The 14,531-nt window shown below is 39.8% G+C and overlaps 1 protein-coding gene across 1 annotated transcript in view; it reads right to left on the reverse strand.

The window, feature by feature from the left end:
- Positions 1 to 14,531, reverse strand: part of gli3 (GLI family zinc finger 3) — a 146,340-nt gene that overhangs the window by 77,393 nt on the left and 54,416 nt on the right. The window contains exon 4 of the mRNA XM_020930739.2: positions 6,850 to 6,955. Within this exon, the coding sequence (XP_020786398.2) occupies positions 6,850 to 6,955 (106 nt within the window). The remainder of the gene's footprint in view (positions 1 to 6,849; positions 6,956 to 14,531) is intronic.

The following is a 14,531-nucleotide window of genomic DNA, read 5'->3' on the forward strand; positions in this document are numbered from 1 at the left end:
CAACGGCTGCTGTGAGGTAGGGCTGGACGGACACAGCAAACGCATTTTTCTATTCCATTCTATCCAGTTGAGACACATTTTGCTCAAATAAATGGGAAAAATTGAGTAGAGTCTTTAAGCTTTTTCTAACATGTTGCTATATGGAGGAACTGGATGAAATGAAATTCAAATATTTATGAATCTAAGTGAGTAATGGCACACGTTTCAAAATAAAATAAATGAAATGAACAGCCAGTGAACACAGACTGAGTCAAATATATGTCAGTGCTTGGCCCAAAGTTATCTTAGAAGTAGCTTATTCAGCTTCCTTCTCAACGCAACCTGCAAAGAAGCCTGTAAAATATTCTTTAAAAATGTCAAAGAAGGAACATTTTAGTCATTTGAACATTTTGAATTTGTTACAGTATTAATAAGGGAAACTTTTGCATTTGCTTTGGCATGGTACATTCAAATCCACCCTTTAAAAGTTAGGCAAATGACTTTCCTAAATGTCTCTAAACTAAAAACTGTACACAATATAGATAGACAGATATAAGTTGGACCTTATCTGAGCAATAACCGACTTCAAAATTCACTTTAAATATACCCAACTCACCTACACTGTACATGCACGAACAATAGAAACACAAAAGAACTAACCACTCTGCCAGTTCGCACCTGACCCTGAAGCAGTACAATTCTTTCATTAAAAACCCCATTGTTTGAGATCTGAGTGAGAATTCCAGAGCACCCATCGTAAGGACACCCGCCCCCACCTTAAGGCGTTAATATTGAATGACACCCTGGTGCCTTCCCCTCAAGAATTCATAAACTAAACGATTATCCAACATCTGTAATTGCGCTTTGGCGAGGACGCGAAACCGAACCAAAAAAAAACAACAAAGGACAGTTAATTTGTGATTTCCTCCGCTCATTTGAAGGCAAATTAAGTGTCAAACAGCTAATATGGAGCATATTTCATTTTATGAGCTTTTAATTTAATTCCTCCACCTCATAACGCCTGAGCCTGTTAGTTTTGCCGCTAACGCCTGCTTCTCTGCGTAAAAAAAAAACAAAAACGCAAGTCATAAATAAACATGTTTCAATTAGGTCCTGCGCTGTAATAGGATATGATTGCGTTCATTTGCCTGGTGTGAATGGTGGTTGTGCCTTCGCGGTGCTGGTTCAGTTGCGTCCGAGGTGCTGTGTGGGTAACTCGGAGGGGGAAAGCTGGCTGGATTGATGGAACCGCCGCGGGGCCTACCCAACTGTAATTACAGGCAGTAATGAGAGGCTGCATGGGGAAGTACCGCAATAATAGTCCCTGTGTACTTAGGCATATCTTTGAGAGGGCTAATAACGATTAATTCTGCGCACCGAGGAGAACTTGTCCTAAAACAATTCAATATTTCTCCATAAGCAGCCTCCTGTCTTCCATTTCCCCGGCGGCACTGGCTGTACGGTGATGCGTTGGCCGGCTATTAGCGCGGTAGCATTAGCAGGAAAGCCTTGGAAATCCATAGTTGGGTTTTTGGCGCGGGGTTGCGGGGTTGTAAAAAGTTTGGCGAGGAGTTGCGCCGAGCTGGAAGTGTAATTAAGCGCAATTTGCCATCAGGTGGTTGGACCGTAAGTGATGAACGCAGCGCGCAGGAATTCGGCACTGCTTTTTTAATCAGGGAATATTAAAGCCGTGGCTCAAAACGAAGTGAGCGCAGAAGTCACGTAACAAGAAAAGCCCTGAAAATGTTGCTGCACTGAATGAGAGCTTAAGATGTGTACTTGGCTAATTTTATTTAATGATTATACTAATACACGTAAGCACAGTGCAAAGAGTCACGTTTGTTTTTTACCGAAGAAAGTTCAAGTGCTCAAGGTAGTTTTATAAGTAAATAAGGAGCAATAAATATTTTTATTAAGTTATTACTTTGCCTAAAATGTTCCAAAGTACAGCATTAAACACATCTATCTCCAAGGAGACAAGCAGGTGATGCCATCAGACGAAGTTACAGGTCAAGTCTGTGGAGCGGGCACCCTGATCACAGTAAGAATACATTGTTTTCTAAGGTATCTAGTAATAAAACCACCTGCAATTAAATCTGAATTTCTATCTATCATGAAAGATAATGTTAAATGCCATACTGTGGAACCTTCCAGGCAAAGCGCCATGGAAACAAGCAGGTAGCACACCCTCCACCATCACAAAAGTTATAGACACCATAGAGCACCTTAAAAAACAGAAATTTTACATTTTCATTCAAGTCATCTGTTGCATAGGTTTACTGCAAATAACTGAGATGAAAAAAAAGATCTATGAAGTTTTAATTGGGATCTTTTCACAAACTAATCACATATGATAAAGCATTGTTTCCAAAAGACTGGGTCGCAAGAGATTTTTTTGGGGGTCACCTTATCACGATCTGCATGTAGGTCTGCAATATAGTTATATACATAGATCTGTGACCTTATTGTCATTCTGAATAAGAATTTCATCAGAATATCCTGTCCTCAGTAGAGCCAATATTTCTATGCCTAGTCCTTTCACTACTAAATATATGTGTGAATTGGGATTTTCTGTGTTCATCAAAATGAAGAGAAAGCACAGAAACAGGCTGATTATAAAAACACACACAGGCCCACCTATCTCATTAGAAAAGTTGAAATGTTAAGACATGTTCTGTATCATTTCTAATCTTTCTGTAATGATTTTATTGGCTATTTTGTTCCAATATTGCTGGTTCAGTTGAATGTTGAAAAGAAAAAGAAATGGGCTACATTTAATGTCCAAATAGGCGACTTATAGATCCTTTTATTGCTGGTTCAATGACAAAGACTTGAGTAATACTAATTGTTCCAAGAGACACGATCACTCAGTCAGCAATAAAATATCCTCATTAATGTTCAATAATGGTCAAATCCAAGTTTATTTTGAGATTTACGAATAATGTCTATTGACTTGTGTCGTGAAGGTTTGTGAAATACAAAAGTTTTTCAAAATATGGGTCCCCAGAAAAAAAGTTTGGGAAACACTGCGATAAAGCGTCCGTGATATCACATTTGCTCATTGTAAGTCAACTGTAAATGTTTTCTATCTACGCCTGTTCAGCTGTTTTAAACTGTCTTGCTTTTTCCTATAGGCTGAATACATGTTATGGAACGTTAGTAGCAACCCACAAGATTATATTTACCAATTTTGTCATTTGATATGAAATTCAATATACTCAAGTCATATTCCCTCCTGCTGTATCATTGTAGTACATGAATTCCACATTAAACACTGGGCACTCCTAAACAGCTGTCTTGTAATAATGACAAATAGTCTCCCTGGACGTGGAGTGTCGCATTAAACAGCTCTATGCTTAATGGCTTGGATAAATAGGCCATAAGTAGCACGGCGGAGCAGCATCCATGTCCGCGCTGACAGCCAAGCCGAGCATGCAGATAACTCGTGTCCGGGCGGAGTGACTGCGGAAAGCCCCCGTGTACACCCCCCCTTCTCCCACCTGTGCTCCTGATCATACCAAAGCGCTCCTGACGGATAACAAGCCTGCGCTGTTTGTTCAAGCCTGTGTTCCCCCCATCTCTGCATAAGCTAAATGCTAAATTATATTTGCCATTTTGTTTGCGGTGACACGCGACATCAATCACCTCCGTTTTTTTCACACTTCCTCCCCCTTATTCTTTAGCGCGGGGTTGAGAGGTGGGGTGGCGGGGACATAAAAAATTCATTACGCTTAGTGGCACATCAGCAAGGGAGAGATACGCCTGCAGAGGAGCGGGGTAAAAAAAAAAAAAAAAAAAAAGTGGGTGTTGATAATGATGAAGAATATCAAATGTAATACGGCCCAAGTAGCTGCCCCATCCAATTTGTCGCGCGCTGATCGCTTCCTCCGTGTCTCGCGTGGAGAAGGAAACAAGCGCCGCCCGGACTATGAAGCATCTCCTCTTCGCGACGCACTTCGGATGTGAGGAATACAAATGGCGTGAGAGGGGAGGGAGACGAGGGAGGGGGAGTGATTAACAGCGGAGGGAGCGAGGGGTCCGTGAGGAAAGGGAGAGACGGGCCTTTGAAGTTTGCGCGCTGACCAGGGCACCGGCGAGGCTAACACGGGAGCGCTAATAAGAGTTGTTCTGCGTGCGCGCTACACCCACAGTCATATTTCAGTGGTGTCATGGTTGAGTTCTTTAGCGCCTCGTGCATTTTAAGGAGATAGCTGAAATGAATGTGACTGCTATGTTTAGTTAGAGGAAGGTAAGGGTTTGGGACCTATCGTAGAAGCCAGAACTGACACTTGCGGTTGTTTTACAGTGAGTTTCGCCTTCACGGACCAAAGTTTCATTAGAAGGGCAGTGAAAGATTTGTATGTACGTAGGTATGTTCCTCAAGGTGAGAATATGTGACGGGTTTGTTCCCTTGGGCGATATGGATTCTCGTCTTTTAGCGAGATTTACCGTTTGAGACAGCCTCCTAGTAGTGTCACAATATTAAAATTTCAAACGTGATTTCGATACTAGGGAAATTGTTTGATACTTTATACCAATTTTAAGACCACAATGATAAAGAAAAAAGAAACACATGCATAAACGAATAGTGCTTTCTTTAAGTCACCATGTGGTTCTATACTGGTGTTGATAAAGTTCAGACTACACTAAAACTATTCAAGAAAGGTAAAATTTTGTCATGTTTACAAGATTTCTTCAGTATCAGTCCAGGTTTTAGTATTGATAAGTATCTGATTTTCATTAGACAAACGTATCACCTAGAATTTAAGGATGTATATTGTATTAAAAGTCTTTGTTGACCACATGACTTGAGGGCAAACAGGATTTAAGGATAGAAGGCTTTGACTGTTCTATGCAGAGTTTGCAAGTTCTCCCCGTGTCTGGGTGGGTTTCCTCCGGGCACTTCTGTTTCCTCCATCAACCCAAAACATGCTCAATAGGTTGCCCTGCAGCTAAGGTAGTCCTCACCTTGCTCAAGATCTAGAGATGGCTCCCTGGGCACTGCAATGAGGCGCCTGCTGCTCCTGACAGGTTGCCCCAGCGGGGTTGTAAAAATAACGTATTCATGGGTTTCAGGTAAATGATGCATTCCTGATATAAAGGATTGTGTGAGGATCTCCAGTCAGAAGATATAATATTTTGATTTGAATCCATTTTATTGCTGTAATAATGGAGAACTGTTGCTATGCGGAATCCTTGAAATCGGGAAGGAATCCTTATGTCCAAAACTGTGAATACCTTAACCTTACTTTTATAATTAGTCTAGTCATCACCTCTGCAAGACTGCTTTTATACATCTCCATTAAGCTAGCAGATGCACTCCTCGGACTGGGGACGCTGTAAACTTAAGCGGCTGTAGTGTGATTGCTCCCGGTGGCTGCGTGAATAGACGAGGTGCGGAGCTGGAGTACAGTTGGTGTGTCAGGGATGTCAGGAGTAGCTCCCCCCTGACAGGGCTTGATCACAGCTCTGATGGGGCTGCTCCGGCTCCCCTCCTTTCCTCCCCCTCCCTCTCCTCTCCTCTCTTCTGCCCCTCTCTCATTTCCATGGCTCTGACACATGTTGGTTTGCGTGGCTCCGTCGTCTGGATCGTGTAAGTCGCGTACAAGGCCGTGCCCTTTGATCCGCTGCCCTTCAGGAGGGGGATGTGAGCCTTAGTTCCTAGCCTAATCAAGGGGAATTCACGTGTTCTGGCTCTATTTCTAAGAACAAAACAATCCATTATTTTTGTTATTTTTCTTTATAATGAGATGGCAAATAAGAGAAATTGATAGCACGTCTGATTTGTGAACTAAACAATAAAAGTATTTTGTGAGAAAGGAGCGGGCTGGGTTGGTGCATTTATTCCTTTTACGGTTTTAGAGAAAAGGGGGCTTGTGTATAAAAGACTTTGTGAGGTTTGTTTTGGTTGCACGTCAAAGAGGTTGAAAGTCCTAACTTTGTCTTTGGAAAAAAGTTTGCCAGCTTGTGGCTTTGCTTTCATTGTTTTCCAAAGGAAGTTCATTGTGTATTTTCTTGTCCAGTGTTCTGAGCGAGTATTTCATGAACATCATAACGGTAAGTAACATGTTTCTGTAAAGCACATGCTTGGGTAAATGCAAAGTGAATTTTAATTTAACCATTATTATAAATCAAGAAGAACTATATATTGTTTCGGGGGGAGATCCACCACAATATGTCCATGTACATGTCATTGCTCCACAGTATGGCCTTAAAGCTTATCAATCTCTACAGAGACAAACAAGTGTAACCATCAGGCCAAGATACAGGTCAGATCTGTGGAAAGGCGGCACAGCTCACAATTGAATGCACATATTTTGTATAATATAAAGACCAGATAAAAACTGTATAAAGGCATCATAAGTTACAAAAAGGCTCATTTTGAGATGTAGTTTGCTTTGAGAATTGACGAAGACATTTGGAAACAACTGCAAAGACTTACCTATTATGGCCATGACCTGTTTGAGTTGGAGTGGTGAGGAGGGAAACAAAGCATGATAAAAACAGTTCAAGTCAAGTCTGAAGCTCATTCGCTACCTCACAAAATTATACAACACTTTTTATATGGCTACAAATTCCATTCACAAACCCTTCGAACAATGATCTCCAACATACTAGACCCTTGATTTTCAACCAGCATACTAGTGAACAGTTTATTTAATACAATTTTTTGCTAAACCGCAGATTTTTTCAACCAAAAACAGTACCACGAATCAAAAAAGAGACTTGAAAAAGACTACTAGACCACTGTAGAAACCTGCGTATGGAACCATTCGACAGAAGGATGGATTTCAGGTAAAGGGCGAGTGATGTGGTGATATTGGTCTGTGATCTGAACCGTGTGCGTTTTGGTGCTGGCGATAGACTTACACGTGGAGCGGGGGCACGGGGGAAGGCTCGTAGATGTACCGGCCCTGGGCGTGTCTGTCGTCGATGGGCACGGGCGGGTGGAAGGTGGGGAAGAACTGTGGAGCGGCTGCAAGAGGAAGAAAAAGGTTAGAGAAACATGTTAGTGAGAGTTTACTTTGGGTTTTTGAACAACATCAGGCTTATGAGGTAAGATTAATAGTTTATTAAAGGAGTAAACTTTGGCACTTAGACACTGGCTCGGGTTCTGCTTTTGGTTGATTAATCGGTGAACTCCAAATGGATATCCTGCTTATGAAAGGAGAGAGATGTTATGATTTTGCCAGCCAACTTTTAAAGATGTCCAAAGAACTACTTCAGTTGGCAGTTCTTTCCGGGAGAGGGCATGTAAAAAGGTTTCAAGCAAATGATTCTTTCGTTATTTGAAGGATTCTGTGAGGACCTTTCCCCATTCAAAGGAGTTCATGAAGAGTGAAAAAGACAAGTTAGAGTTTCCAAAGTGCTGCATACACCAGGTAAAAACAATACTACAATATCCATGGTCTTCTACATAATAAAGATTTACAATTTTTGATTATTTAGGCAGTTGTTTAGTTAATGTTGCTCTAGTCTTGGTTTAGTTTAAAGCATCTATATCACGCAATTTTCTGATCTGTTTTAATATTGTTTCTTCAAAAACATTCTCTCAAACGATCATTAGCTGTTACAAGAAGTGCTCCACTGTGTTTTTAAACTCCACACATTTGGATGATGATTAAAGGCAACAGGTAGCTGTTGCTCTTGAAAACTACCAAAATAACTGAAATATCATGATATCGTTTCACCAAAAGTCTCACAATAATATCGTAGATTGTCAAAATATATCAAATTACAAGTTCCTTTGTTTAAATGCATTGTTTTATAGAAGCAATAATAATAAACAACTAATACAGCTAATAAACATTGGGATCTACATATCCCATGATTTATTTCAGTGCAAACAACATGAAGAAATATCTTTTTTACTTGAAATCTTGGGAGTATGATGGTAATAATTCACACCACAAGGTATTTTAAAAGCAAAAAAAGTTTCCTATCTACTTTTTATTATATTAGCCTTTCCAAAATATCTGAATAAATACTGTACCGTAAGATGCATGTCGTGATAATATCGTACTAAGAGATTTAGATATCGTTACAGCCCTACTTGATGACATCACAAGGTGGAACAGTGCAGTTTGAGCTTTGAAGATGTATACAGACTAATGATAAAGGATTACTCAAACATGTGTGAATGAAACAAAACATATCTCCAGGTCTGTTTTTGATGCGTTAACAATATTATAACATGGCTTAAAGCTCAGAAGAATCTATTTTGTGTAATATAGGACCTTTAAAGCTTTGATCTCGACAAAGCTTGTCAGAATGATTATTAAACATTAAATATTCTTTTTTACCCCTCATACGATGAAGCTCTATATTGGGAACATTACTGGCTAGCTGCAGCTAAAAAGATTTGACTTTTAGTGACCCACTTAAAAGAGCCCTTAATATTTTTATCTAAACATCTTGAGGCTGAACTTCAACAAAATTAAGAAAACAGGAAGAGCATCTAAACGGAGCATTGAGAGCTTAGCCAATGGATTGTACAATGATGTATGGAAAATGAATTCGCATAATATCGGCTTCCAAATCCCAGTTTATTTTTATCCCTGAAATTGTGCATGTTCTGCTGGATTCCCATGTTTATACTCCTCCTCTAACCTTGACGGCTCTACTCGGTGTAATCGTAAATATGGAATTTAGTGCTGCAGCTGTGCGCCCATTGTTAGACAAGCCGCAACAAGTAATACAAGACTTTTCTCAGTGCGGCCTCCTGCAGTAACCACTGGTGGAAAGTGCTGTAGTGCAAACACTGTGTGACTTTACTGAAGTGCATTTTGAGGATATTATAATATTTTCACTGATACATTTCAATTTATATTTATTTATTTTTACATTTATGTACTTGATTGAAGTAAAACATTTTTGTATTTGCGATGCCTCCATTCTTGACTGGCAGTAGTTGGATAAGAAAATGTGGCAATCATGCTTTTTTTTTTTTTTTTTTTGTCAAATTCTAGTTTTAACTTAAACTTTACTAAGTACATTTGAAAGTGGTTACTAATAATGAGAAAGTCCATGAGTAAACGTTTGGCCCTTTTATCTATACTAAGTACTAAAATTCTGGCAGCACCAAGACGCCATTAAAACGCATATGTGTGACTTTATTTTACAACTCTGCGCCATAACCTTTTAAATAAACAATCTCGTGGTCTAATTAATCGAACTCCGCAGACTGCACGATCACGTTATTGCCCAACACATGTTACTTTACGGCTTGTTACGGCGGGACTTTTGCCAAGCCGAGTATCACCACCCCGGGGCGATGCGCATGTCGACATATGCATACCTCCACGGCTCTCCGGGCTGCCAGCGCTGTGTGTTTGTGCCGGTAAACAGCTGCTGCAGAGGTGCGAGAGGGAGTAAAAGGGGGCAGATCTGGCAACCCCGCTGCTCCACAAGTGCCGTTCATGCTAAGTAGAGCTGCCCTGCTAACAGTAACTCGTGATTCACTCATCTGGGCCGGAGCGTGCAAGGTACACGTACTGTGAGCAAGTAGAGTCTGATGAAGTTAACTGCACGAGTCGTAAAATTTGACTATTAGGAAATTTTCCCACTTGAAACTTCATTATTGCTGCCAGAGGAGTTATAATTGGTTTATATGGTCTGTGGCAATTCTAGCTATACAAGTTTGCTGGTTTGCTAAGTCTTATTTTTATTTTACATCTATATATACTGAAAAATAACATTAAAGATGATTCAAGATAGATTATCTGCCGAAAAGACACAATCCATCACCTGCTTGTTTGTATACATACACCACTGCTCTAGCTGGAATGTTCCACAGTGGACACGTTTACATGATGTTTTTTAACTGTTCTGAATTAAATAGTTTGGAATTAAAATATTCTCCTTCAAGTTTACATGGAAATAATAATTCCGAATTGAGGTTTACATTGAAAACTTTAAATCGTCTTTATTTAATTCCGCTCAGCGTCTGGATGTTGGGACGTATTTGCATCTACCGGAAGAAAAAACACACTTCAGCTGCAACTGTTTTTTTGTCATCTCGGTTTGACGTTACGCCACTGACACAGACTTTTCCTCACGCTTTACGTCTGTCACATCTGCTGAGGAAGACAAGGAAGAGTGTTGGAGAAGGGAGGAAGAAGACAAACTGAGTCAATGGCTGCTCTACCTCAGCCCACTCCCGCATCCTGCTCACAAATCCAAAGAGACATGGATGAAAGTCCGAAACCAGGAGTGGTGGAGCCGGATCGTCCGGATCGCGTCAGAAGGGCGACCCAATGAGCATGTGCTTAATGACCAGAATTATTTTTAAGAGAAATAAACGTTTACATGATTGAGAAATAAATTAATTCCGCTTTAAAATCAGAATAAACCACCCAATTACTTTAGAATTAAGTTAAATTCTGAATAATAATTTTCATTAGGAAACAAGTGTTTACATGGTCTATTTAATTTGTATGCAGAATTAAATAATTTTTATTTGGAATTAAAGCTCTCATGTAAATGTGGCAAGTATGACATTAAACAGTTCTACCTCACATTTAAGCAGTTACAGATGGTTTTATAGCTCAAAATACTTAGAAAAACAGGTATCCTGACCATTAGTGGGGTTGCTTCTCTACTGATCTGACCTACAACTTCTGGTTTGGTCTCCATGGAGACAGAAAGGCCCAATACCATACTCTGAAACATTCCAGAAGCAAAAACTTTTCCATGGAGAAAAGTTGCACCTTTAAGTGATACAGTACAGAAGCCCTTTTAGGTCCATGTAGTAAATTTTGAAGCGTAAACTTGTCTGTAATTATTCAATAACACTAGACGAAAAACATCCTCTCAAAGTAGACATTACCAAGTTATTTCTCTTCTTTTAATGATCTGGATAAGTTAAAAAGCCTCTATATTCAAGCCAAGATATCCAGGTGAGGTGATGTAATGTAAGTGCACTTGAAAATCTAAGACAACTCCCAGCAGAAACTGTAGCACAGCTGTTTACACTGTCTCCACAAGTGAGAAATAGCCGTGTAGAATTTAAAAGTACACAGTATGAATTCAAACGTTCTAAAAATATTTGATTTTTATGTGTAACTTTATATGCAACTTCAGAGTCACCTAATTAGCCAATAGTTTGCTCAGACTTTTTCTCATGACTTCACAATCCACTGCAGAGTCCCTCATTTTTAATTTTCAAGTTCAGTGACCAAGTCTGAGACGGAACCAGAGGCAAAATTGATTAAACTGGTCAGCAATATTGTCTCAAAGCAAGAAGCTCTGAGGTTCAAATCCCTGACCGGATCATTTAGGGCTTTGTATCTGGAATTTGCATGTTCTCCTCATTACGGCATTGACAAGGGGGTGGGAATAGGTAGTATAAATCATGTAAGTAAACCCAATTATTAACATTGCTTCCATAGACAGATTTATTCACATGTGGATTCATAGTTATTCATGTTATGTGAATCACAAGTTAGCGAAGACCTGATGGTAAAAATGTATTCACAATTACCCCAGAGTTAAAACTTTCAATTCAAAAGCTTCACCTATCAATACATGTATACCAATTGAGCAAGTATTCACACAAAAAAGTACATAATAATAGACCACATATTAATATTTCAAGGACCCATATTAGGGGGTGGGCAACATCTTGATATTTTAAATAAAGATAGATATATTTTAAGCTTGATATGGATTCTGACATATCGTACATATCGATATAATGCTTATATTTAATTCTGATTTCGCCGTTTCGCTTGTTTGCCTTCTCTGTGCTTGTCCCCGCCTCCCTAATTTTGCTCGCTTGTGTCTCACTCCTCACTACCGCGTGAATCCCGAAAGTTGGCGCCAGTGAAAAGCTTCTAGCACCACAAAACTTTTCCACCATTTACAGACAGGACCATCAGCAGCACATCCTCTGTCACAGAGAGAACACTCATATTCCACTGAGTCGTGTCCTTTAGTCCAGAAGAAGCTGAAGCGCATCAGCTGCACAAGGAGCTGCTGTTTATGCAAATTTGCCATGCAGGTTTAAGCTTCTGAAAAACGTAAACACATGTGCACGAAACAAAACTGCATTAAACATATTATAATGTCAAACGAGCTGATGTGGCTCTAGAGTCGTTATGGTTTATATGTTGTAAAGTTTAGTAATGTAAAGTTTATTTATGTAGAAGATTTTAATGGATAATCTGCTGCAGTGTAACTTGTACAATAGTGTTTGGAAATGTTCGGTCTGATCTGCAGGGGATTGTGGGAAACCTCACAGCTCCTTACTGCTGGTGAGGAACATGGGTCTGTTAAAATAAGGAACCTCCCGAGCTTCCTCTGCTAAAGGAGCTCATGGTTATCATACGGTTAACAGAGTTAATGCAAAGATGAGCATGAGCTGAGTTGTTTTATTTATGAATGAAAAGAAGGCAACTTGTATTATTTCCTTTATTTTACAGTTAAATTATTATTTATGTAATTAGGGATTTTTTGTAATGTTAAATGTGGCAGAAGCACTTTGTTCCTACATGAACTGCCGACCTCTATGCACTTTGGCATATTTGTTTTTGCAGTTTTCAGTTTTAGGGGTTTATTTTTCCTGTACAGATATCGAGATATATATCATATATCGAGATATAGCAAAATATATCGAGATATATATTTTTTGCTCCATATTGCCCAGCTCTAGCCCATATTACACTATTTTCTGGTCTATGTAATAATGTTTCCTTGTCACAAACATACCTGGAGTTGTGTTTTGTTTCATTCACACATGTTTAACACTGATCCTGCCTATTTAGACTGAGCTCTTCTCTTAAACGGAAAACGTTCGCCTTATGATGTCATGTGGTCATACAGGAAGTGCTGCACCGTGTTTTTATACTCCAGATAGCTTCACTATAATCATTGGGATGATTTCAGCCTTGGAATTACCTATGTCTACTGAACTAAAGATAAAAGGTAGCTGTTAACTTGAAAACTACCATTACATGACATCACAAGGTGGAACGAAGATGTAGACAGACTAATAATAAAGGATTACTCAAACATGTGTGAAAGAAACAAAACACAACTCCGGGTGTGTTTTTGAGGAGGTAACAGCATTACAACATGATGCAGGACCATTAAGAAACTACTTTTATAATGTTAAAAATTACATTCTAATGTGTTTTGTTTGTTTTTTTTTACACTCACATTGACACTCACCTACACAACTCATTTTGACCCGACTGGCTGCACATCTGCTGTGGAAAACTGGGATATTGAGATGTTGTATACTCTTCCAGAATCTGCTTTGTTTACTATCTGCTCTGTTGTCTGTTGAAAATGAACTTTTTTTTCCTTTTTGCTTTTGCACGTGCTCTGTGGGAGTAAACACTATTCCAGTGCTTTAATCTCGCTCTTTAATCCCTTGCTACTTGCTTTCTTCTAAACTTATGTGTTTTTGGAGAGGTAGACTATAGAGATTACAGAATTATTACAAAGGCTCCACCTATTCGCCGTGGCAGCTCACCTCCCTTCCCACGTCTTCTATTGAATTATCCAGAACCCCCTTTGTTTATACGTCTATGGAGCTTCTCATTCAGCACAGCCAGCAGCCTACATTGCACTTTTCAACAGCCCAACCGCTACATGAAAGAAAAAAATGTCTCTGGAAGTCCTGGTTTTGGCATGGTAAAAGTTGTGGTTGGTTAAAGACAAATTTCAGATAGTCAAAGTGCGGCATGGTGTACGGTAGAGTTTAAAATGTCCACCCACGATGAGGCACAGAAGAATCCAATCTGTTTAAAGGTTATATGATGTCAACTCAATTCAGCTTTCTATGATTTAATACGGTCCCCTTACTAAAAACATGCATGCATTTGTGTTCTATTACATTCACTCCTGTTTAAAATCTGTACTCTGGCACCGCTGTTCTGAGATGCTCAAACTTTGATGCTGAGAAATAGATTTGGTACCATTTACAAGAAGATATCCCTTGTATGTTTTTAAATTTTGTTTTACCGCAAACAATTCAGGCTGTATACTCAACCTCACATTCAAATTCAACCCCGGTCTGTTGCTTATTGCAAATTCACAAAAGCACCCGAAACAACAAACCCACCACCTGACACCCCCGACTACCGTTCCTCTCCTTGTGGTATCATCACTCTCTCCCCCTCCCACCTCCCCCTAAACGCCGGGCCATAACTTTGCTGCCGTCCGCCGAGGTTTATTTAAATCCTGCTCGGGAGTTTACTTTACCATAGCCCTATCTAAACAGTGCCTGCCACCTCTCCATAGCCGCCGCTGCTCTCCATTAGCAAGGCAAACAGTCCCAGTGTCACCCCAGAGAATGTGTACAGGAGTACAGAGCAGAACACAGGGCAGACTCCATCCAGTAATCCATCTCCCGGGTTTCCTGTTGGGACTGCTGCTGTTTACTCCCACACCAAATTGCCCCTGCGCTGGTGGAGATCCGAGGGCATTCTGGTCCACTTAATACACAACAAAACACAGGCAGCACAAACACAAAACTTCCAACAAACTGCGTTCCTATGAAAAAGTCTGTTCTTTCAGACTATTTGTTGCATGAAAAGAGTGAATAA

This window comes from Boleophthalmus pectinirostris, unplaced genomic scaffold, assembly GCF_026225935.1.
Source record: "Boleophthalmus pectinirostris isolate CB_2022bp ecotype Guang Dong unplaced genomic scaffold, ASM2622593v1 HiC_scaffold_15, whole genome shotgun sequence".
Classification (NCBI taxonomy): domain Eukaryota; kingdom Metazoa; phylum Chordata; class Actinopteri; order Gobiiformes; family Gobiidae; genus Boleophthalmus; species Boleophthalmus pectinirostris.